This window comes from Denticeps clupeoides, chromosome 10 (assembly GCF_900700375.1).
Source record: "Denticeps clupeoides chromosome 10, fDenClu1.1, whole genome shotgun sequence".
NCBI lineage: Eukaryota > Metazoa > Chordata > Actinopteri > Clupeiformes > Denticipitidae > Denticeps > Denticeps clupeoides.
Window position 1 is genome coordinate 20,551,264 of NC_041716.1, and position 25,483 is coordinate 20,576,746.

The 25,483-nt window shown below is 41.7% G+C and overlaps 2 protein-coding genes across 2 annotated transcripts in view; one reads left to right on the forward strand and one right to left on the reverse strand.

The window, feature by feature from the left end:
• Positions 1-1,290: 1,290 nt before the first annotated feature.
• On the reverse strand, positions 1,291-4,778 carry dffa (DNA fragmentation factor, alpha polypeptide). The gene is made up of 6 exons (XM_028994382.1): positions 4,384-4,778; positions 3,886-4,044; positions 3,661-3,812; positions 3,399-3,588; positions 2,531-2,649; positions 1,291-2,311 (listed from the first exon to the last, which is right to left on the reverse strand). The coding sequence occupies exons 1-6, from the start codon at positions 4,526-4,528 to the stop codon at positions 2,093-2,095; spliced, it is 984 nt and encodes a 327-aa protein (XP_028850215.1). The 5' UTR covers positions 4,529-4,778; the 3' UTR covers positions 1,291-2,092.
• Positions 4,639-25,483, forward strand: part of pex14 (peroxisomal biogenesis factor 14) — a 57,247-nt gene continuing 36,402 nt past the window's right edge. Inside the window, exons 1-2 of the mRNA XM_028994380.1 lie at positions 4,639-5,061; positions 7,066-7,110. Coding sequence (XP_028850213.1) covers positions 5,026-5,061; positions 7,066-7,110 — 81 coding nt within the window. The 5' untranslated portion in view covers positions 4,639-5,025. The remainder of the gene's footprint in view (positions 5,062-7,065; positions 7,111-25,483) is intronic.

The following is a 25,483-nucleotide window of genomic DNA, read 5'->3' on the forward strand; positions in this document are numbered from 1 at the left end:
GCCACTGTTGTATTCTTGCAGGGTCCTCCACTCCTGGAATTATCTCTCCACTGTCATTTCAGGGCCCACAACATCACAATAATTCACAATTCAACTCATGATCGCAATGTACCACAATTAGTGGAAGGTGAGGGTATAACAAAGGCCCGAGAAATGTTGTGTAAAAAGTGGCAATGTTCTCCAACTTAACATGGAGAGGACTGCATGACACTGCCTCCATTGCTACATGATCATGGACATTCTACGCTATCGCGACTGGGTGGTGATATACCGGTACTAGGATCAGTGCTGATTTCCAGACAATTCATCAGGACCTGTGACAGGATTACTGTAGACAATAAATGTGATATCCAACAAAACTAGATATTATACATTTTCCCACTGAAATGATTGCATCCTATTTATCCTACTTTACTTCACAGGCACATTCATTCTGGTACTAATGTGCTGAATAAAAAAAACTATGCAAGCTATAATTTATTTTTTAAAATGAATAAAGTAATTGTGATCCTCACTAGCATCACTGTGCTAAAACGTGTGTTTCTGTCAGTTGTTCTTATTGGAACTGGATCTGCTCTGCACTCTTTAATGTGAGGTGGTGCGTCTGCGGAGCCTCATTAGAACGCAAGCCAGAACATCTTCCCCACCGAAAGCAGCCCACTGCTGAGTGCTGCTCTACCCAAGAGGAGATCTTTTCTTCTCCCATCATTAAAAACAGCGTCTAGAGGCCGCAGGACAACTTTATTATTCACTTAATGTCCTGGAGCTGCATTTACATATTCATGAGTTCTCAGTAATAGGATCCTGCAAACAGGATGATGTTTATGATGGATTTGGCACATACTTTACTTACAGTAGAAACACGGCTCCACTGCCTGTCATTGACAGTGACCATGCCTATAGACACAGTCACTGGTGGATTCCAGGAGATTATTATGTGACAGAGCTTAGTAAAAATGACATTTTTACATAATTCGAAAGTGAAGTGATTGTCACAATTCTTATATATGGCAGGAAAATAACGATGACATGCTTGTCCCCAGTAATTTTCTCTCTTTTCAACATAACAATGGAATGAAATGAACAATCACATGTAGCCATTTCCCACTGCCGATGTAATGTATAATTCAACCTACACTTTCCTTTTAGGGGAGTAATACATACACACTGGTCCCCGGGCGCCTGTCATGGCTGCCCGCTGCTCACTAAGGGAGATGGGTCAAAAGCAGAGGACACATTTTGTTGTGTGCTGTATTATAATGACAATCACTTTTATAAAGAAAGAAAAGATAAAGATAACATTTCTGCAAATAGAACCTTCATTCAAGCATCTTACAGCATTTACTACATTGCGTTTATGTGACTAAAGATTGAAACCAACTTTGACACGACCGGTGTCAGTGCCCATTCCGATTTCTACCACACTACCTATGACACACATCTACACATCATCCCACAGATTAAAAACTGAACGAGAGATTAGAAAATCATTCATTTTCTATTCCATAACAGCACAATAGCACCTGTTGTTGTGGTTTAGTGCAAAGGCATCAATGGTTTTGTCATTGTAAATGGTTAATTGGCAGAAGTACTACTAGCGCGAATGTGAACTACCATATTTTCATTGGTATGAAAGGAACTTGTGTTTTGGTGTGAGCTAACACAACACTGCACTTCATGCTATAAACCCCAAGCCTAGTATTAACATAACATTACAGCATTTCTACACCTCTACAAATTGAATTTAATCATTCATAAAACATTAAATGCAAAGGTTTACCTGTCAATTTATAGTTACACATGTAATGTATCAACAGTGATGATGACTAATGTGAGTTGGTCATCATTAAAATACATAAATCAACACACAGTTTTGTATTGTATAAAATTAACACATATTAAAATAAAAATGTTTAATATTGTCAGTTCTTTCAGAAAATTAAAATTCAGTGTTAGGTCATTAAAAATATAAAATAAAATAAAATTTATGCTGATGAGGGAAGGATTTCTAAATACAGACCATTAAAAACAAAACAATGAAAATAAGTTACATTAAAATCTGTTTTTCATAAACAGAAGAACGTTATAATAGTCACTTTGCTGCTTTTTTGCGCTTGGTTTGTTCCTGGTCTTTGTCTGTCGTAGATGACAACCTCACATGGTGAGCTTGTGAGTTTATGGACTGGAGAGCCTGGATCTTGCCAAGACGCCCCTTCAGCTCCGTCTCACAGGCCATCACCAGAGCAGATGCCCGGTCTACCTCCCAGCCCAGAACCCGTGCCATCGATGCCACTCCCTTGTTCAGCACCATCTGAAAAACGCAGCATGAATGGTAGCTTGCAACTCTTGCTGCGTAAGTCACCAATTGTTTTTCCCGAAAATGTTACAAGCACGTAGCGTTACCCTTTCACATGGTGAGACAGTGCCACCAAGAGGAAATGACCATGCACCGACATTCAATTCAATACGACTACTAAGACCTAACTTCTGGATGACAGTCTGGCTGCAGAGGAGGAGTTTAATGGCCCACCTGTAGTTCCTGGTCACTGAGCCTCGTCTCCGGACTTGTTTTGCCCTTTAGGACCATCAGGGTCCTGGAACTGATTCCTGACGAGGAGTCCACCTCTGTTTCCTCAGCAACAGCCTCACCTGTATAAGTAAATGGCAAAACTAACATCTAACATATAACATTATTTTTACTATGAAATGGTAGAACAGAGGTGAGAATCACAGAAAAACCTGTGACCTGTGACATTCAACAATGTTAGCAGTGGCCTAGCGGCTAAGGAAGTGGACTCATAATCGAATGGTTAAGGTGACACTGAGGTCACCGTCCCCACACATAGCTCCCCGGGCGCTATACAATATCAGTGTTACACAATATACTGAAAGACAATTGTCATGAATTTCATTATGATGTAAGTGCAAAGGAAGGAAACAATCCTTCTAGAACTAGTTCTACCGTAATTATAAACCATAAAATCACTGCATTTATTTAAATAATTACATTTACAGCATTTATTAGACACCCTTAGCCAGAGCGACTTGCAATCAGTAGTTACAGGGACAGTCTCCACCTGCAGCAATTTAGGGTTAAGTGTCTTGCTCAGGGACACAATGCGGGATTTGAACCTGGGTCCTCTGGTTCATAGGTGAGTGTGTTACCCACTAGGCTACTACCACCCTAATAATGGGAAGGTCATTTTAAAAACAGTATCCAGTATTGATGCTGTATTAATTTATTGTTTCTAATGGAACCGTAAAAGAACAGAAATATGCAGGGTGGGATTTTCTTCAGTACAATTCTGCCACCTAGTGGCTGTTTTATATCTAATCCAAAGTGCCCTGTGGGTTAATTCATGGCCTTTTCTCCCCAGATGATACAAGCGTTCTCTTACTTTCTTGCATGCTTGCCTGAGCTCTCTCCGTCTCCACAGTCTTCAGGTAGAGCTGAAGCAGCTCTCTTGACTGCCTCTGCTCCTCTCTCCGATCCAGCACCTGCTGCAGAGTGTCCTGCAGAGACTGAGCTTTCTTCGGCTCGAAGCCCAGGGCTGAGGCCAAGTCTGAGCACGGTACATCCACCAGACTCTGCCACAGACACACAAGCTCACAACAAATATGTTTCTAATTAGAACCAATCCTCCAGGGAAGAGCACCTACCTGGAGCTCCGCTTCAGACATCAGAATGATGGCGGTGAGGTCCTGCTTTAGCTGACTGGACAGGCATTGCCAGGCTCCTGTCTCAGCCGAGGCGTGGTCCACGGCGTCAGCTTCAACCGAGTCACTGCGCAGCCAAGCTGTGCCACCGTCAACTGAGAGAGAGAAAGACACTTAACCCTGCTTTTAAGCCGAATAAAACCTTGTAATAAATGCACACACACTCACTCCTAACAGCAGGGGACCACATCTCTTTATCACGCAGGAGCATGAATTTTGTGTTCGAGGGGAGACACAAGAAGTAGGCTTCATCCTCCACGACTGTGCCATCCTCTTCCAGCAAGACGGACACAGTGGAACCAGGGCAGAAACCCAGCAGTTCACTCCCTGCAGACAGACAGACAGACAAGGTCCCTTACTGAGCTACGGAATGGAATGTCGCCCTGCCGCATGACAGGTCACAGTGACGCTCATACATTCTCAGTCAAACTATTAAAAGTATCAGCGATCTGATGAAATCGGTGGTCGGATAAACAGTAATCTTCATTTATACAACCAAAAAAAAGATTGTTGCCTCATGTACTGACATGCTGGAGCAAGAATGAAACGTGGACTGTAAATCAGCCGCGAGTGTTTTTACACAAAGCAACACGCCAGAACAATCGAGCTTTTTATACGGAACACATAAATATGACGGAATTGAAAAATATTGAAAAAAGCTTTTACCTTTGGTTTTGAGTTGATCCAGTGAGTGCGCTACTACTCCATACGATTTCTGGCGGTCGAAACGACACACTTTACAAGGTTTTAAGTCCGTCATTTCTTCACTGGAATTATGGTTAGATCCAATAATTAGAGTCCAATGATTCATTAAAAACAAAAGTAGATGGATTCGTAGAGCGGTTTTGCTAGGACAACTTTCCAAAACGTTCAAACGAAACAAACGTGTGCCAGCTGCATTCTGGGAAATGGAGTGAGACTGTCAGTTTGCTGCATCCACCCGTTGACTATGAAGTGCACTGTGCAGGGAATCAGCTTCCTACAGAATGTTTGCCTCAGAGTAGACATCGACTTGAAAGACTGCGGTTGTGGACACACACAGAAGACGTCTGCTAGTCGGCCTGTGTCAGACCGAAACAGTCGATCGCACGTGAAATACGTGAAAAGCATCTTTGGTCAGGAGCGAACCTTTGCATAAGCATTCGTTTAATACTAATTTATTAATTTACTGAAATTTGTTTCGACGTTCCCGAAGAAAATTGTAACTTTGAGATTTTTGTCTTTTCTGGATTTACTAGTTGTACTATTTCAGACCAAAGCAGTCAATCACTCTGTTTAGCTTAGCTAGCTAGGTAAGAAGCCAAGAAGATGGCATCAACAGAACAACCTGAACACCAATTACAGGTAAACGTATTTTTATTTTTTGCTGTTTTCTTCATATGCGCCTTGATTGTATTCACTGCTGTGTTTGCACAACTAATTATATTTTTGGACACTGGCTCTTGTGTTGCGTTTGTATTTTAGTGTTTTTAAAAGTTTTAGCAGCCCAAGTTAGCCCGTAGGCGTAGCAGCGTGTTTGGCAGCTGTAGGCCAGGAGCTTTTATCTTGATTAATGGTTACAGTATGAATTACACGAGGACGTCAGGATATATACCCACATTTCCAGTATTTCTCGGATGCAATGTCCGCGTATTGCAGCTGGCTAATTGTCATGAACAGAGTCGTGTACGGACGCTTCAATAGACCTCAGACACGCTCAGTGTGTTCAGTTTACAGGTAGTGCACACTTAATGACTCACATTTTGCTCACATCTAATTACGTCCTGCAACCAAGATGCAATGTGTATTTGTATTAGTGGAGCTCCTGGATTTAACTGGTTCATGGCCTTACTGGTGTATACTGGTACACAGGTGCATTGTACGTCGTTATTTCCGGTGCAGTGAACTTGCAGTGGTTCCTCAGATTCATACAAGTAGTCAAATAAACTAATATATAGAACCATATGCTCATGAAGGGGGTCATTTTGACCTACTTAGGAGAAACCATTTGATGAGGTGTTTGTAGCCTTTAAACTAGAAGACCTTTGACCTTTGAAACAGAAGACCACAGTCACGTGAACAGCTCCCATGTACTATCATTGTGTACCTGAGCAATGGATAAGGGCATCTGATAAATTCTATAAGTGGAAATATAAGTCAAAGCTTTAGTGTCTATTGGAATATCCTGGAATTAAGTCAGTCAGCAATTTGAATTAATTGGTGTGTGTGAAAGAAATTTTTACCATACTTGAGTTAAAGACTGGTTTAATTCAAAATTTCGTCACCTTTAAAGTCATGATTGTGATGTTAACTCAACTTAAATATATGGGTTACACACATACAATTCTATATATGTAATTATGTATGTGTATGTGCAATATAGAAAATGTAACAATTTTAATCTATATATATATATATATATGTAAATAATATAAAACCTGTTTAAAAGGCAAATATTTACATCCTGCAGAGCTTTTTTATTATTATTATTCAGTGTGTGTGGAGCACACAGCTTGTGGTTGTGGAGCTCCCTGGACAGTGGTGGTAGTAGCCTAGTGGTTAACACACTTGTCTATGAACCAGAAGTCCCAGGTTCAAGACACTTAACCCTAAGCTGCTCCAGCGGGACTGTCCCTGTCACTACTGATTGTGAGTCGCTCTGGATAAGGGCGTCTGATAAATGCTGTAAATGTAAATAAATGAATAAATGTAAATAAACTAATACACTTATCACATTTAATATGTGAAATAAAATGAAAGGCAGCTGAAATGCAGCTATTTGTCTTGTCACAGTCGGAGAGCTGCATAGGTTTCGAAACATGAACGGAGGATAGACAAACAGAACGAAGGGGGGATGCAGGATACGCACTGGGGACAGCAGACAGAGAAAACAATCAGACGAAAGGGAAGTTATAAAAAGGCATTAAAGGCAAATATATTCAATTCACCTGTGGTCTAGTTTCCTCAGGCCTTATCTGAATGTCTGCTGCCAGATTTTGGCGACGGTCAACGGGCTCCGATATTTAATTAGGCCTTTTAGACAGACATGGTCGGCCATGAACGGAAACATTGTGCCAATTACCATTGTGCTATTTTACTCTTAATAACGTTAGGATGTCATGTGTCCAATTTTGTCTAGGCAGGTGGCCTGATACAGCTGCCTACTATCTGACTGCTGTATTATTTTTTCCTCAAATGCACGGTTTCAAATTCTGTACTGTCTCTGTGGTGATTATCTTATTATCATGAAATAAACTGCAGATTCATCCATGGCAGTCTGGTCGTTTTTTATGCTGTGTTTTAAGGAACAGTAATGCTGTGGTGTTCCCTCTAGATGGCGGTCTAACGCAAGCTTCTGCTGTGTTTCAGAGTGGATCTGCAGTCAGAGAAGATGCTCCTCCACGGGATGCATTGGTAAGGGTTCTTTCAAACAGCACATTGCAAACTGAATGTAGATTTTTTAAATTAATTTTTCTTTGTTTTGTTGATTTATGTTTGATTGGTGGAAATCTCAAGTGTTGTCAAAACAGTACAGTACAAGAAAAAGGCCAGCTACTGAAAGGTTGTTTCATTTATACATCGATAGCCTTGAAGGGGTAAATGCTTTTTAAATTAAATTATGAGAACAAGTGATTTTTTTTTTTTTTTTTTTTTTGCATTGTTAAAATCTTTACTTTATTTGCAATGTAGTACATGACAATATAGTTTTGTTGTCTATCTATTTTATTGTTAGCCATGTAAATAATTGTTTTGATGTGAAATCTAAAATCCAGTTTTAACCGGTTCTTGAAATGGTTCCTCTGAGCCGCTTGTCATTAAATCGTGAATCATCATCAATGGATTGAGTTCTGTGACTAACGATTGGATTCTATTTTTTCTCAAGAGGATTTGCTCTGTAAAATGGAAACAAAATGTATTTAGATCATCATTTTTATGTAAAAGGCTTGTTAGGTGTGAGTGGTATGAATGGAAGGCCTGATCAGAAGAAATAGACAAATATTCACTATATTTTTAATAATAAAAATAATGGAAGTCCATGATACTTAAAAGAACATTTGAAATGTAGCCATATTTTTACTTGAATCCATATTGTTAATCACTGAAGACTGACTCAACTAATGTATTTAAAAATTATACACCCGTAATTACAGCTTTTTGTAATTTACGTACTGGTTGTGTTCTGATTAATAATTGATTAATTTTACAGCCCTGTATGCCTTTTAATTTAATTTAATTGTGAAAGATCTTCTTTTTATATATATATATATATATATTTATTTAAATCTCATCCATAGGTCTGGCATTTATCTCATCCCAGTGTAATTAGCTGTGCTGGTGTTTTCTTCATTTAATATCATTTAACAATGGATGTTTTATGTGTACCTTTGCTCTACGCCATCCCGTTAAATGTGCAGACATAGTGTTGGTAGCTGCTTGCCATTTTCCCTTCCTTGTCCTGTTGATGAGCTGCTCTTTCCCAGTTAAGTGGATTATTACATTGCGGCATAATTCATGTCACAAGGCATTATTTGGATGAGGTGAATAATTGAAATTTGTGTCTGAAAGGATTTTATCTGGATGAGGGGAAAGGGACCATTGGCCGGGTTTGAGGGAGTGCGTGTGTGTGTATGTGTGTGCCTGTCCGTCAGGGAAGAGGACACCAGTCATGTTAACAGTTTCTGACTCACATCCCTTGATCTGTGGACCTCAGTCACCACTGCACTCCTCAGTGGGGCCATTAGGAGTCTGAGCGCCACGAGCCACCCTTTCTCCACCCCCCGTCCCAACTCAAGCACCTCCAACCAAACCTCACTGCATCTCTGGACTGACTGCCTTGGACACAAGCCTCTTCCATGTATTTATTTATTTATTTATTGGTTTACTCTTCTACACAATTATTAACTCTAATAATTATCACCTAGACACTTATTTATGATGTGAAAAATCAGTCACCTAAACACTGCTGGGAAGACCCGGAAGCCCTTCCGGAAGATACCTTATTTTGTGGGGGTGTGGCACCCCAGCTGTCCTGCCTCTCAGGGTCGTCTCTGTGAGCCCCAGACGTCACTGGTCTTCTGTTGAAAGCGGTGGGGGGAAGGAGGGATGGGGAGGCGGGGCAGGGTGGGGAAAAAGTTGTCAGAAGAACATCCTGGTCTCTGAGCAACTTCAAACGCTCCCCCTTCCCCAGGATATTAAGTGACTGTGATGAAAAATTTAGCGGGCGTTAAATAAGGCGCTTTGAAGTGATCTGTTTTGGCTCAGCAGTCTCCGAATTTCCGGAGCCCCCTCTGCTATCACCATCACGCTGGAGAAAGGGAAAAAAGGAAAACACAATGCCGCAGAAAGTCGGGGGCTGAGTGACAAGACGGCAGGCAGCACTAACATTACAGCCAGTGGCATCCGTCTCTCCTCTTTCTGTTGTTCTGACAAACCGCTGCTCGTTTCTCCCGCTTTTCCCCACCTTGCTCTGGAGCGGTGTGTGTTCGAGTAAACTTTCAGTCCTGGCAGATGCGTACCTGTTAACGTTGGTAATAATGATGATTATGATGATGTCCAAGGTTGTTTCTGTGGCCCTAAAGTGTCCCCTGCCTGTGAGCAGGACAGTGTCCTGGATTTGTTGTAATTTGGAACATTCAGGGTTGCAAAAAAGTTAATTATTCGGAGAATAAGAGACTGTGTCTAGTAATGGCCTCTCCTCAGTCTGGAGGAAACTGCGCTGCAATTTAGCTTGTCAGGGGAACTTGGTTGGGGCTTTTGCTTTTTTTCCCCCTCTTTTGCTCATTACTTTAATTGTAATTGTGATCCTTTATTGGAGTTGCCTGCAGTAAAGGTGAGTTATGGCTCATGCGGGGGCAGATATTTCATGATTATTGGAGAAGAGTCACTAGGTGGCAGCGAGTGGTTCAGCGTGGCTGCGGAGGTAGTGTGAGGAGTCGCTGCAAGGTTGTTTGTGTGTGCATGCTATCACTACGAGGACTTGGTTAACTTTTTTTTTTTTTCTGTTAAAATATTGAAATCGGTGCGTTTTTAAAGTAGGATTGCACCTCTGGGTGTTGTCGGGTCGTGGTCCTGTCGGGTCGTGGCCCTGAAGCTGCAGTATGTTGTCATTGGTAGATGCTGGCAAATGACACAGGAAGTTGCTGTGTTGCACTTTTCCCCCCTCCCCTCACCTGCCTCCTTTAAGGCCCCGGTAAGAATTCTCACTGTCGTGTCCAAGGGCGAGAGGCGCAGGGTCAGCTAATTGCTTTTATGATTATGATTTCACGTCAGATTTATGGTGCGTGTGCGCGGATGCCTGGCCTGAGAAAATGAGTTTACGGCTGCAGGCCCAGCGCTGCGTTTCGGTTCGGGTTGCTCTTTTTGACTCATTGCGCCAAGTGGAGGTGAATCACTCGGCTTCTCCACTCCATCCTGTTGATTTCTCGGGTTTGTAACAACTGGAATGGAAATGTATATAGAATATGACTGGGCAGTGACACAGATCTCACTTCTGTTTGAACATTTTTCCCACGTCATCTTTGACATTGTGGGTTATTGAATTCTGCTGTTCTTTCCCATTAGCCAACTTTTCTTAATTGTACTCTGTGATGTTCTTTTTCTTGCTCTTTTGGTGGGGGGGACTGGCCCCTAGATTTCATTATTTTGTGGTTTTTGTCTTATGTTCGGTTGGACCAGATTACTGCGGCCTGTTCCCCAGAGGCACAACCCGGCAGATTTACAGCCGGACATCTTCCCACATGAAAAGGCCATTTCTCCTCTTATTTTTCTGCTGCAGAGGCACCTTTTATTCACTATCTGCACTCGGACTGGCCTGCAGTCCTCAGCGTCTACATGTTCCACTAATAAACTAGCTTGATTTCAGATGGAAGTGGATTAGAATCCATGTTGTTTTTTTCCTTCAGAGGATTATTAGGGGGTTTTAAACTGGTGCAGGTTACAGTAAATTAGTCTGCTAGAGGTTTCACTGAACACAAGGAATGCTTGCTGAGTCAGAAAATGACCTGAGTCAGAAAATGAAATGGCTAATTTAGGTCTAAATTTGTCAAAAACGATTGATTTATTCAAAAGAGAACAGCATCAACGAACATGCTTCTCTTAAAGTGGCTCTTTCTTTCCTAGAGAAAATTAGTCACATGCGAATTTAAACATTTAGTCTAGCTTCAGGCTTACATGTAGTATTTGTCATATTGTGCATTGTCTAGTGACTGTGGTGAGGTTTTCTGACTTTATATGCTTTCTGCCAATTTCCCCTCATCATTTTGGCGATGCCTGCTTGTGAAGGAGCGGTTCTGCTGACCTTGCCGCTGTGGATGTGTTGTCCCTGCACGCATGCAGAATGTTTGGGGCCGTGTGGGAAGGTCCAATTCGATTTGTCACTCGAGTCCAAAGTGCTCAGTGTGAATGGGTCCTGCGGGTGATTCTGCGGGTGTACTGCTTCTTGGCTGATTCACCAGTTTGTGAAGTGCACCCTGCTCATCAATTCTTTCAGAACTTCCAGTTAATCACTGTCCAATGAGCCATTTAAAACAAATCTGTGTTCTCATATTTGGTTTAGGCCCAAATGAGCACTCTGACTTCTGAACCCTCAAACACAGTCAGGAAGCCAAACATTTCAACTGAAAATGTCTGTTTTAAAAAGTAAAAACCTAAACTAAATGTCAATTTGCACCACCAAGAATATAATGGAATTGATGGAAGGTACAAATATATATTTTTAAATAAATATTATTTTTGATTATTATTTTCTTCTAATAATCATTATTATTATTATTATTATTATTATTAACAGACCAGATGGAAGACTAACAGACACACACAAAACAAAAATAAACCTAGCTCATAGATATTTCTCCCCCTCCCTCAACAGTACCATAAGATAAGAGACATTGAAATCCTTGTAGAGCAAACTAAGCAGAGCATATGTCAACCAAATACAAGCAAATTAGGCTGTTTTATAAAACCCTTGCAGTATAGAGGATGAGAGTGATTGTCCAGAATGTTTCCGGTACGGGTTTTGTAGAAGGTGTCCAAGGTAGAGTTGAAGATAGCAGACAATTCATTCACAATATCAGACCAATATTTTTGCTCTTTTACACACAAGACCAAAAACAGTGGATAGGGTCACCTGTTTCCAATGTAGAGGAGAAGAATCTGCATTGTACGTTGGTTTTTAATTTATTAAACACTTTTCTGCAAAACATTCCCTTGATCAACAGTGAGCAAAACTGATTTTTCAGCACTACATCGCATTAATGAAAAAGATTGATTTATACCCCTGGCCTTCACATTCATTATCAAATTTAATTTCTTTGGTTCTATAGTGGTCAAAGCAGCGGTTTGTGTTTCTCATGGCTCTGTTCAGCAGCTCCATGGGGTGTGTCATGACCCCGCAGACATTTCTACTCTTGTTATGCCACTTTTAAGGAAGACGTAAAAAAAAAAAAAAAAAAAAATATATATATATATATATATATAAATATATATATATATATATATATATATGAGAGTTGTGGTAGCCCTGTGATCATGTAACATTCAATATAATTTCATTGCCCTTTTTAATTTACTCTCCCGTGTTTGTAATTTTACCGTATGGATTAATATAACCAATATGGCATTTCCTATTTTAGTGTTGTTTAGTATATGTTGTGATTGTGTGACTTTTTTTTTTTTAAATGTGCCTGGGAACAGCATCCACACGGAATTGCCTTTTCTTCCGAGTATTCTACTTTGTAATTACTTCTGCCGGATTTAAAGTTTGTAGTGTGCGAGGTGTGAGTGCCAGGATGGCTGGGCCGCCCTCGCCAGAGACACTTCCCCTGTCAGGGCTGCTCACGATGCACACAGCCCCCAATGTCACTTTCAAGGCATAATTACACAAGTTGTGTTGATTAGTGTAAGAAGCAATTATGCTGGCTTTTTCCGCTGCAAATGAGGGCCGTGATGGCCGCTGATTGACAGGAAACATCCCTGCTTTAATAAGTAAATGACTATGGTAATTCAGGTGCTGAGGCCCTTTTATTTGTCATTTTGGCAGTGTCCTCTGATTTTAATGAACAGGAGGTCTGATTGAGGCCCTGAAGTGTGTCAGGATGCAAAACCTGAAGCATTTCACACACAGACCCCAGCATAATGAACGTCAGAAACCAAGTTTGTGCTTTAGAAGAGGCGACTATTTCTGAAGTCTGGAAATCAGAGGAAAATGATTTGTAATTGACACGTTGGGAATGTTTTTTATCTGGCTTCCCAGTAAGTTATTAGCTGTTAATTCATCTGCCAACTCCCCTGCAGTGCCAGTTATTTGTTTAAATGGAGGGGTTCCCATGGTGCATTTGTAAGTACACCACACAAAACGCTGCTCTCTATAATTATTGAACATTACATGCTGGCTTATGGCGGTTATCGTTTGACTAATATCGGGGGAACCAGGGAACTTCCTTCATCACGAATAAGACTTTGTGACTGTTCCAGAGAAGAGTGCACAACATTTTACTCGTTCTTTAGCAGATACAAAGCTATGAGGACTAAATCATGTTCTTGAATTTGATCAAATTATGTATCTGTTTCAAATGCTGTGTTCACACAGCGATTGGAGATAATAATAAATACATGCTCTCTTGCATACACACTCATACACACACTCACACACCTCTGCACTCTTTGTAAACACACTTTCCTCTGCTCAGTGTAGCCTCCTAGGACTCATACATGTGCTGCATAAATATAATACAATAATATGCAGCAGCACTCAGTGTGTCGGGCATAATTTATATGGATTGAATGAGTGGTGCATTGTGGGAAAGCATGGAGTGGAGCAAAGCATCATTTGTCACCTCAAATGAATGTTGGTATGTAAATGATGACGTTCTATTTCAGATGTAAATGCGCTTTATTTCAGTTCCCTAATGCAGGGAGCCCTCTTCAATACATTAAGAGGAGAAAGGGGGCATGGAACATAAAAATCCTGACTGGTTTTGTAATCAATAATAAGTACAAAAGAGTGTACATTATAAAATATTTGAAGTCTAGTTCATAAATTATTGCTGGAAAAGCAGCTTGTACACTAAAAATGTAAATACATTAATGTTATTAATAATGTAATGACTAATAGTTCTTTCAAGACTCTAAGAGCAGTTTAATGGAATATGACAGCAAGAACATATTACACTTCTTACATTTAGATGGCCCCTTACAGAACATTTATCAGTGCTTTTTGTAACTACTATTTTGATTATTTTGCACGATTAATTGCTGTTTTTTTTTTCTTTTTTTCTTGGTTTCTTTCCCCTCTAGCGAGTCTTGCTGAAGGGGGAAAAATAACTGGTAATAGATATTAATTAATGCCTGTCAGTTTTCCCGGTTTGATGAAAAATAATGAAGGGGAGATGCTAATTGGGTTTATGTTTGCCTCTGTGTGGCACCCTGAGATTATGACTTTATCAGGCCAATCAGGAGAAGAGTGGGATTCTGTCAAACGGGAATGATATGAGCTCTGCCGCAGCCGGCCTGAACGTTGAGGGAAAAGTCAGCCAAAAAAAAACTTCATCATCATTAGATGTAAAACAAAGTCTTGCCGAGCCTCACGCGTGGCTGGAGCCAAAATGGCTGCTGTCGCAGAGCCGTGGCGGCCTCCTCACTCAACGCCACTAATGTTGTGCACGCTGGACTCTTTTTTTATTTTCCTGTCACCTGAAGCTGCCTGCAGGCCGAAGACACTGTCTGTCACCTGCTGCCACTGCAGCGCCCTGAGCAAAACACAGTCATTCCTGTTCATTCGCAATGTATAATGGATCTATACCTGGAAGACTCTTGCCCATTGCCCACTTCAATCACAGGGAAAAATCTGTCTGTCTGTGTACACTAGGTGTGGGACTAGCAGAGAATCATGCAATACAGTAAACTGTCACCCAAATGGAAATTATGTATTTAAAGAAGACAAATAACTCTCTGGAGTATAACATTGTTTCATTCACACAGTTGTTCAGTTGTCCAACTTCAACATCAATACTTGGGTACTGAATCAATAATGTATCTTCAAAGGAAATAACATATTTTCCTGTCAGTTTGGTCTTGTCTCTAATGTGTACAAATCATATACAGTACAGGCCAAAAGCTTGGACACACTTTCTCATTCATTCCGCGTCCGGAACTAGAAAAGAGTCAATTAAGACTTCTGTTTCCCTAATTAAATATACATTTCGGATGCGCTCCTCAAGCTATTTTCTCTGTCATTTCAACTAGTCTCCTACACTTCCCACAGGTGAAATCCTCACTACTGGCGGAGTTCGTCAAGCTGTACATTTCACACACTGCACATGGAATTAGCGAGGGAGCCATGATTTACGTTTTGGTGAATTTGCGTGATTAATTCAGAGGTAATTCAGGGAGTCCTTGGACGAAAACATTCTTTATATTCTAGTTTCTTCAAAACAGCCACCTGCTCTGATTACTGCTTTGTACACTCTTTGCATTCTCTCAATGAGCTTCAAGAGGTCGTCACCTGAAATGGTTTTCCAACACTCTTGAAGGAGTTCCCTGAGGTGTTTAGCACTTGTTGGCCCCTTTGCCTTCCCTCGCTGGTCCAGCTCACCCCAGACCATCTCGATTGGGTTCAGGTCATGTGACTGTGGAGGCCAGGTCTCCACTTTTTGTTAAGTACATATCTTCACATGTGTTCATTCATAGTTTTGATGCCTTCAGTGAGAATCTACCAATGTAAATGTCCATGAAAATAAAGAAAACACATTGAATGAGAAGGTGTGTCCAAATTTTTTTGGCCTGTATTGTAAGTAACAAATATACATAAAAAAATTATTTTCTGTTTCTACGGCAGCATTCACTGTATATTATTAACCAAATTAAAATATTATCTGCATCCAAAGCTGAACCAAATCTCTCCACTGCCGTAGACAGAAGCCTCTTACTTCAGCATTAATATATTAATGTTACAATGTTATTGTTAATATAAACTTTTACATTATTGAACCAATATAAATATATTGTTGCTTGACATTTGTCATATACCTCCTGATGCTGGCAGAACAGTTAGCCACCGTGCCCTTTGACCTGTCTCCTGGCCAGGTGGTGACCTGGCGTGTCAGCTGAAGGAAACTGAAACTTGTCTGTCTTCAGTGCTATGAGGTGTCATTTCTTTATTACTTATTGCCGGCGGCACAGATGATTTTCATTTTCAAAATCCAGGCAGAAAGGAAGGTGTGGCCTTCCGAACACTAACTGTGTGGTTTCCATTTTTAAAAATTTCACAGAAGTGCTTCTCATGAGCTCTGATAACAGCTGCAAGATCTCTGCTCTGAAATCAGTAGTGTGTATGTGTGTGTGTGTGTGTGCATACGTACGTACGTGTCTCTGTGTGTGCGTGTTGCCTGATTGAGCCTCATATGCTGGTCTTTGACCCTGTTCATTTCCATCATGTTTCCCTCAATTCCATCAACAGGAGTGGCATTCAGGTTACTGAGGGACAGTGAATGGATGAGGCATCCAGATGCCTCTCTCCTTTGGGACTAGAGAGTGGTGCGGTCATGTATTTTTCCCCTTCTTCTTAACGTCAAGGTCGGCACAAAATGTCAGAACAGGTGTGTGTCTGTCACCACGTTGCCCTGTCTGCCAGCTCAGCCACTCTGCTTCCACATGCCACTCTGTGACATTGGGGGGGGCTTCTGTCTACCCACCATACCTGGCTCCTTGTGTACCTGCCATACCCCACTGCCATGCGCTCATCTTTATTGTAAAGAAGACAGTGGATTTCTGTCTGCTGGGTGGGGATGGGGTTGGGTAACACTGTTGGGCGAGTATGCAGAGAAACCATTAAAAGGTGCTTGTGGTAATGCATTTTTCACATTGTCTGGGTTTGTGATGCTATGTTCATAATCATATACCACAAACAATAAAAGAGGACCCAACCCACCCTAGGTGTAGCCTCAAAAACAGGTACCTGAGAAATGAACTGACTATCTTTTAAATCAGTGTTGATACTTGGCGAGCAGAACATCATGTAATAAATAATTCAATATAATGAAGTATTATTTGTTTTTGCATGTTTTGGTCATGAATGTCAGTGTTGGTTTTTGGGATTTTGTTTTTTGATGTGCCTGGGAAGCTATGGGAATTCAACACAGATTTTATTTTTATGACTTTGTTTAGCTCACAGCACCTTCTGATTTAAGTCTGTATTCACAGCACTTTTTGATAATGTGAAGACACATCTGGATGCCGAAACTCGTTTCTTGTTCCGAATTCCATAGTGGAAGTCATAGTAGATTTATCCTCCCCCCCCACACAATGAGCTAGGTTTGAAATGTGGGGTCTTGACTGTCTGCCGCCATCCAAACGTTCCTGGCTCAGTGGAGTCCCTGCTGCTTCGCAGCGCTCCTCCAGTAGATGGTGGTATTCCTCTTCTTAGTTGGCTTCCCTGGCCTCCTCTCTTCCTTCTCACTCATACTCTTGCCCCCCCACAGAAGGGGTCACCCTGCCAGTAAGGTCGCAGCACCAATTCTTAGCCTTCGGAAGGCTGCAAAATTGTTGATCCAAGACATGTGATTAGCATCTTCGGATATTGAACCAGAGGAGTCTTGAGATGATAATGTCACCAGAATGTCACAATCTGTCTCCCAGTGTGTGTGGGTGTCTCTTCTGAGTGTCACGTCACACTCACAGCAAATCAATTGATCACTGGCAAGAGCATCGAGCTCTAATTGTCAGCACACTTTGATATCTATTAGCTGTTTTGCTAATGAAGAGGCCAGTGTGTTACATCTCTTCTCAACAGTGACCAAAAATGCCAGGAAGGTGGTGCCCACTGTTCCCCGCAGTGTGTGGTGGTGGACAATCTCTCACATTTCTTTGTTTTCTCCTGTTGCCGGTACCCAACTTGCCTGCCCCTTTAGGACACAAGCTCCACGTTGTCACCATTGGTGCCATGTTGGTTTTGGCTCCATCAGCTAATTGCATGTGAAGGACTCTCATCTCTCTTGAGTGGTGTGGTGCAGTGGCAGAGTGGGGCGGTTATTGTATGTTTATCTGGGCATGTGTGATTATGTGGTCGAGCCAATTTCCAGGCTGTGTGCTGTCTTTTGTGTGTTATGAGTGTGTGATGGCAGTGTATGGAGTTGTAAAGAGTTAGCTGTTTCCTACACCCAAACCATGAGCTGCAGCAGCAACGTCATCGCTGACTGTAAAAGTTCAGACGAAAAGCTTCACATTACAGGAAAGTGCCACCGCATTAAAGAACAAAGGAGATCGATGGCAGTACATTAAATTTTATGCGATTGAAAGAAATCAACTAATTAAAATTGATTACTCTTGCTTTGTAAAAGTGTTCCTGAATTAAATTATTGTATGAAAACATTTTGACCAATTGAGGAGCTGAGGAAGTATCCATTACTGAATTGCTGCTCAGTAACTGTGTGTGTGTGTGTGTGTGTTTGTGTGTGTGTGTTCAGGCACCTGCCTAAAGTGCCGCAGCCAGTTTACTTTCTATCTTGCATTATTTATTTTTTAAGGGTTTTCTTAAAGTTGATTTTGAGGGGTTGTTCATATTTAGTTGATTATTATGATGTTTTGTTGGAAAATAAAATAAATATAACTAATCAGTTATATTTAAGACATTTCAGACACCCTTATCTAGAGCAACTGGAGACACTCAGTGTGTCTTGCTCAGGGACACAGTGGTAGAAAGTGGGGTTTGAACCTGGGACCACAACTCTTCAAAGAAGTGTTTCTGAAATGTGTTTTCTCTCTCTTTAATTTCCCCCGAGGAGATATGTAGAAAGTGACACCACTATAAAGATCAAGACTGAACTCTTAAACCACTTAGCCCGCAGCAGTGTCTTTTTCTCAGACAGTCAATTAAATATTGATATTTTTCCCATATCAGTACCACACCTGCTTACCTTCTTGATGTCAGGCCATGACGTCAGATTGTTTACTGCTGGATTACCGCCAGGGCCAGTGTTTCAAAGTTGGATATGGTTTTAGAGCATTTGCTGAGAAATGTCATTTGGTGCCTCTCCACTGTCACTTGCCACTCTGCAGTAAAGGACCTGGCCTCTTCTGGCACTATCCAAATGACCAGGAATCCTGGCAGTTATCCAATTTTCACATAACCACAGTTCAATCTGTAACCAGTATTACTGTTTGTGTCTCCTGACTGTCAGAGATTGTGTATCAAAGGTGGATGATGAATGCCCTTAGTGTCACAAGGAGCGATTCTGATGGACACGGCACTGGAAGACTGTACTGTTGATGCCATCCTTAGGGACAAAGCAACATTGACTCTTTAGAAATGAGAGAATGTATATGGGGTGGACCACATGGCAGAAGCACGTACATCTGATATAGGGACCCTGCAAGGGCTGCCCCTGTGTCTCCTGTGGCAGGAGTGGGCAGAGGGAGTCCAGCATGCATGACATGATCACCTCTACCACTCTGTGAGAGAAGTGGAAAGCCCTTATGAGGCTCAGAGAAGCAGATGTGTGGCAGATGCCTGCTGTAGCAGTCACATAGCTTCTCAGTGCTCTTTCAGGGTACTGTGCATACCTCCTGGGCTCAATGGGATTAGAGTAAGCAGGTATCTCAATGGATTGATTTAATAAAGGCATGTTGGGTCAGGCCTGACATGGGGAAGTCAAACAACAGGGCAGGTTAGTGGATCCTGGAAAACCTTCAACCTGTTTTCATGCATGGCATGACGCTTGATCTGGGCTCGCCTGGAAGACCACAGCCACGGCTGGAAAAATTGATTTTGGGTGCCATATCTGTGAGCGCAGATGTGCCCGCACTTGGAGCACTCACCTTGAACAAGGGTCAGAAGCAGGAGGAACCACATCCACAATGGCCATTGGGGTGGCACAAGAAGAACAGTGTGTCAGCCATCTAGATGGGAAACCTATATGGCTGAGGCACATCCAGAGGCACTACGTCCGAGATTCAGAGTATGGTGGAATAAGGTTTCTTCAATGCTGTTTCTCAGTTGTGGGGTTGTGTTGGAGTGTCAAAAGATGCACATGAACATGCCAGCCTTGAAGGACACACAAAATGTTTTAAAGCTAGCCACGCTGTATGCAGCTACGGAACATTTGTACAATGACTACAAGCAGCCTTCCTGCCAGATGTGGAGGTGTCCTTGTCACATCCTTTCTGCATAATGACCCATAGCCACACCAGTGAGCAGGAAGTCCATTGAATGGCACTTCTGTAGTGAAGTCAAGCACTCTTGAGAAGGGCACACAACAATGTGTCTGTGCTACACAGGATCCAATCTGAAAAGCAACATCTGAAAGGGCTAAAAGAGCTTAGTGTGGAGCATCCCCAACAGGAGTCTCTGGAGCCACATCAGTGACAGGCGAGGCACCAGCGAGCCTGAAGTGTGGCGTCCTATTGCTTCAACAATCAGCTGGGCCCTCTTTTAAGACAGCAAAGCCACCATTACCTATGAATTGTCATTTGTTCTGGCAAAAAGCTGCTCCTTTTTCACTATATGCCTCATAGCATGCCTATACTCAATCAGGTTCATTGTGTCCCATCAACAACCTGTCTCAATCAATGCTGGGCCCTCTGTGACAGGTTTGGGCCACTGAATCTAGTCCCTATATGCACGCTGATGATGGGTTGAGTGTTGGACATCTCTGAGACATCTCTTTTGTGGGGATCTAAGAGGGAAACCTTTCTTAAACTGGCACCTCCCGTCGCTTGTGTGAGGCACTTGTGGTGGAAGGTGGGGGTTACTTAACTAGAGCACTTAACTAGAAGCTGGTCCAAGCAAGAAGCTGGAGTAATGTGACAGGCCCAGCACTGAACCTTGTGGGACTCCATAGCGGTACAATAAGTACGATCTGAACAAGGAGATGGCTGGTCCATGAATGCCAACTATATTGTCTAAGTGCAAAGATATATTATTGATCAGAAGATAGGAGGAGGTTCTTTAGTACTATGAGTAAAGTGGTTTCTGTGGTAAATAAGCGTCATCAAACAAGAACTTCTGGACTTTTAGTCTAGCACTTGTAGCACACACAAGGAAAGGCCTGATTACAGTTCTAACAGGAGAGACTTGCTGAAGACTGCAGTACGTATACCACATTAAACATATATAAACTCTGGGACTAACTCCTACTCTTTCATGGCAGGTAGTGAGCCAAATAAATACAGAGAATTTATTATTGCAGGGGGTTCATTACTTTTTACAGGTTTTTAATCCCAAACACCAGCACTCAGGTTTCACCGTTTTTGTTTGCTGTTTAAAGCCACACACACCCTTTATAACAGTGCTGCTCTGTTAAAGCACCCCACACATTTTACGTATGGGTGACATCACATTGGCCGATGGTGGTAGTTGCTAAAAATGCTAATTTTGATGTATGGCTATATTTAGGTTGATCACACCGAACAAACTTGCAAATTCAAAGTTGCGATAACATTAGACAAGTCAAATTTGTATCAGCACCTAAAACCCAAAATATCCCATTTATAGCAAGCAACTATAAGTACAATTCTTAAAATGTAAAACCACCACCACCCAGGTGAAAATGGGAGGAGAGGTAGACTGTATTTACTTCAGGGGTTCAATGAAGACCTTTGAAGTAATCTGAACAGTCTTTATTATGAAATGCTGAGCCTTGAAATAACAGATTAGAAGTGAGGTGTCTGGGAATAACAGCATGAGTGTGGATGGGCTCTGCTACTGAGACTGTGAGGCCTTGTCAAGGGGGTCTTCACATGTGCTGTGACCCTGCAAGAGTCCTGCACTCCTGACCTGTTGACAGAACCATGACTGACCCAGCCGGCTGGTTCAGAGAAGAAAAGTGGCGTCTGAGCCTTGGCCTTCTCAAAATTAAAATTGTGTAATGTGTTGTCAATGTCATGTTTTGTAGCTTTGCCTGTGTACTGCAGCAGGTAGCCCTGTCTGTTTTTAAACTTTTGCAAAGCAGCAGTCAGTGAAGTTTTCCATCTGCATTTTGTGAGTAGAAATGTTCTTTCTGACCTTTACTCCCCGAAGTTCAGCGCTTTCAATAAAAATTGCCACCAACGTGATTTGAATATCAGCCGCTTCTACGCCGTGTGAGTGAGTCGCAAGCTTGAAAGTGTATATACTTTGTCATTAGTAATGGGATTTTTTGTGAGTGCATCTCTATACATCATGCTGGTGACCTTTTTCAACTGGATTTGCCTCTGTAGCCAGCACCGCTAAACTGATCTCTCTGTGATTTTGGACAGATTTGTCCATCAGTTAAAAACAAAGATACTAGAAATACAGCAGACTGAGGGGGATCAGTTTAAAGGTCACATGATCACCCTCATTCACCTTACCCATTATTTATTTATCTATCTATCCATATCTATTTATTTATTTATTTTATTTGTTTGTTTTGTTTGTTTGTTTGTTTGTTTGTGCGGTGCAAAAGTTTTAGGCAGGACTAGAAATGCCATTAATGCCAAAACGTGTGTGTATGTATGTGTGTGTGTTTTTATATATATATCAGAATAGTTAAAACCTTTAGATGCCTCCACAGGTTTTCTATTAGATTAAGATAACATAAGATAAGTAAAAATCTTTGTCATTGTCACTTCTCAAGGAACAACCAAAATTAAGGTGCAGTCAACCCAGTGTGAGGCATAAACTTAAGACTGAAAATACTTAGAATTAAATAACAATTAAAATAACAAATAAAATCCACTGCACAGAAAAATTAAGGGAACACATAAACAACACAATGTATATCCAAGTCAATCCATCAATCAACTCCAATCAAAACACACAAATCAATCTGTCCACTTAGGAATCAACCCTGACAATCAATTTCACATACAGTTGTGCAATTGGAATAGAAAACAGGTTGAAATTATGGGTGATTAGCAAGACATCCCCAATAAAGGCGTGGTTCTGCAAGTGGTGACCACAGACCACTTCTCACTTCCTTTGATTTCTGGCTGATGTTTTGGTCACATTAGAATGCTAGTGGTGCTTTCACTCTAGTAGTAGCATGAGACTGAGTCTACAGCTCACACAAGTAGCTCAGGTTGTGCAGCTCATCCAGGACTGATCATCAGTGCGAGCTGTGGCAAGAAGGTTTTACTGTGTTTGTCAGCGTAGTGTCCAGAGCATGGATGGGCTACCAGGAGACAGGCCAGTACATCAGGAGGCCGTAGGAGGGCAACAACCGTGCAGCAGGACTGCTACCTCTGCCTTCTGCTGCCTGCAACATCCTCCAGCATGACCGGTTTGGCTGTGGGTCAGTAATGGTGTGGGGTGGCCTTTCTTTGGGGGGCCACACAGCCCTCCATGAGGTATCCATTAGGTACCGAGATGAGCTCCTCAGACCCCTTGTGAAACCATATGTTGGTGCAGTTGGCCCTGGGTTCCTCCTAATGCAAGACAACGCTAGACCTCATGTGGCTGGAGTGTGTCAACAGTTCCTGCAAGATGAAGGCATTGCTATGAACTGGCCTGCCTGTTTCCCAGACCTGAATCCAGTTGAGCACATCTGGGACATCATGTCTCGCTCAATCTACCAACGGCACAATGCACCCACAGACTGTCCAGGAGTTGCCGGATGCTTTACTCCAGGTCTGGAAGGAGATGCCCCAGGACACAATCAGCCATCCCATCAGGATCCTGCCCAGGTGTTGTACGGAGGTCATATAGGCACATGGAGGCCATACACACTACTGAGCCGTATTTTGACTTGTTTTAAGGACATTACATCAAAGTTGGATCGTCCTGTTGTGTGTTATTCCCCTTTAATTTTGAGTGTGGCTCTAAATTCAGACCTCCAGCACAAAAATATACAAAAATACAAATTGCTTTGGATTTTTATAGTTTTTATGCTCTGAAGACTGACCAGGACCTTAATATGCTTTTTCCTGAGTTAGCCAGTTGTTTCCTTGGCCCTGTTTAGGATCAGTGTCATGCTAGAATATCCATCCACCCCTGTTTTTCAATGCCCTGATTGAGGAAAAGAGGTTCTCACCCAAGATTTGATGGAACATTGCCCCATCCAGGTGTCTTTTTATACAGGTATTGAGTTCAGAAGCTCTCAGTGTCCGTTCCAAACCTCTATAAAATTAAACTGGGAGCCACAAATCTTTCGAAATATATGGATCAATGCTTATTTCATTCATGAAAATGCAAATTAACGTGTAACATTTTTTAAATGCATTGTTTAGTTGTTCTGTCTCTGACTGTTTTTTTAACCTACCTAGTCATTTGCTGAAACTGAAAGCAGTGTAGCGCACTTAAAACTGGGTATTTGACAAACTGGAAGACCAATTCATTTAATGCAGGACAAGACTAAACAAACACAAGACAGTAGTTATACTGCATCAGCTAATCTTTCCCAGACAAAGATTTCAAAGCAGTCAAAATTTTGGCCAAGGAAACAGACAAAACCAGTGGCACTCAGTTACACCCATCTACTGTCCTGAGAAATCTATGTTTGAGTGGTCTTTTGACATGGAAATGAGGCCAAGCAACTTAAGAGTTAAAATTTCAACTCTGTCCTGTAGCAGATCTTCAGGCAACATTGAAACATGGTGAATGATTCTTGTTAGTTTGGGGCTGCATTTCAGTAAATGGATTGATCATGTCTTTAATGAGAAATTCGGGCATTTACATATGATTTGCCCCAAATATATTCTTCAGCTGCACAACAGCCCCACACATGCAACCAATCACTATGAGGAACAAGGAGTCCTGTAAATGCTTATTTGGTACCTCCAGAGCTCCTTAACATCATTGAGTTTGTCTGGGATTACATGAAGTGACCGTAGAATTTGAGGTAGCCTACAAAAGATACCAGCAGTTCTTTCTTCAGAATGGAGGTAAACAGAGATGCCTAATTATCTGAGGATCTCTTTCCATGTCCAGGGTTTCAGTGTTAGAGACCCACTGGGCTAAGCAGCTTGGGCAGGCATCAGTGTCATAGCATCATCTACGAAAGCAGCTAATTAATATAGAGCTTCATTTCTCCTTTTCCTCCTCCAATTTCCCCCACCTCCCCCTCTCTCTTTCCCTGGTTTCCAAACTGGTGTTTGGGAGGAATTTGAGAAGCACAGTAACACAATTTCCGTCCACGTCTATTAGGCTTTTATTATATCAGGGTCACTTCTCCACAAATGTACAGGGCAGCCTGAAATGAATTGATTCACACTGAGACTGGATCCTAAACTTGCTAATGATTTCCTTTTAGCGTCCTTGGCTGGTGCAAACCCCCTGTAACACACGTTTGCATAGCCTATCTGCCCCTGCACACTATCTGGCTAATTCCCTGTGTTAGCTGTCAGGACTTCTTTTCTCCCCAATTAACCCTATAAAAAAAACCCAGTAGATCCGTAGACTGTTCCAGACGCCCCTGTCTGCTTGGTTTTTGTCTTTAAAGACTGGTCAAATTAATCTTTGAAAACAAATACTACTTTGTTTCTGCCTCTTGACCCTTGATGACCCTGAAGCCGAATCTTCCATTTTTTTGCATGTTGGTCATTGATGGAAATGTTGCTAAGAAACATTATTCCTTTTATCTTTTATGGGTGAGAATACATTTGTAAAGCTCATCACATGGCCTGACCAGAAAGAGGAAATGCATAACAGAAAACACACTTGCCGTGCAAGCCCCTTTCTGCTGCGAGTTAAAGGAAACCGGACTTGTGTTGTGATCTGTTAGATTCAGTCTATAGATTCATGTCAAAAGGTGTGAAAAACAGATGCACTTATAATGCACAAATTTACCACCCCCAGCACTCTGCTCTTCTGCACACATGGCTCTTCAGTTTCAAATTT

Coding starts and splice junctions, on each gene's coding strand:
- dffa (XM_028994382.1), bottom strand. CDS start 4,528: ATGAATCATTGGACTCTAATTATTGGATCTAACCATAATTCCAGTGAA. Junction 4,045..4,383: donor GGATCAACTCAAAACCAAAG/GTAAAAGCTTTT, acceptor GTCTGTCTGCAG/GGAGTGAACTGCTGGGTTTC. Junction 2,650..3,398: donor TCAGGCAAGCATGCAAGAAA/GTAAGAGAACGC, acceptor TTACTTATACAG/GTGAGGCTGTTGCTGAGGAA.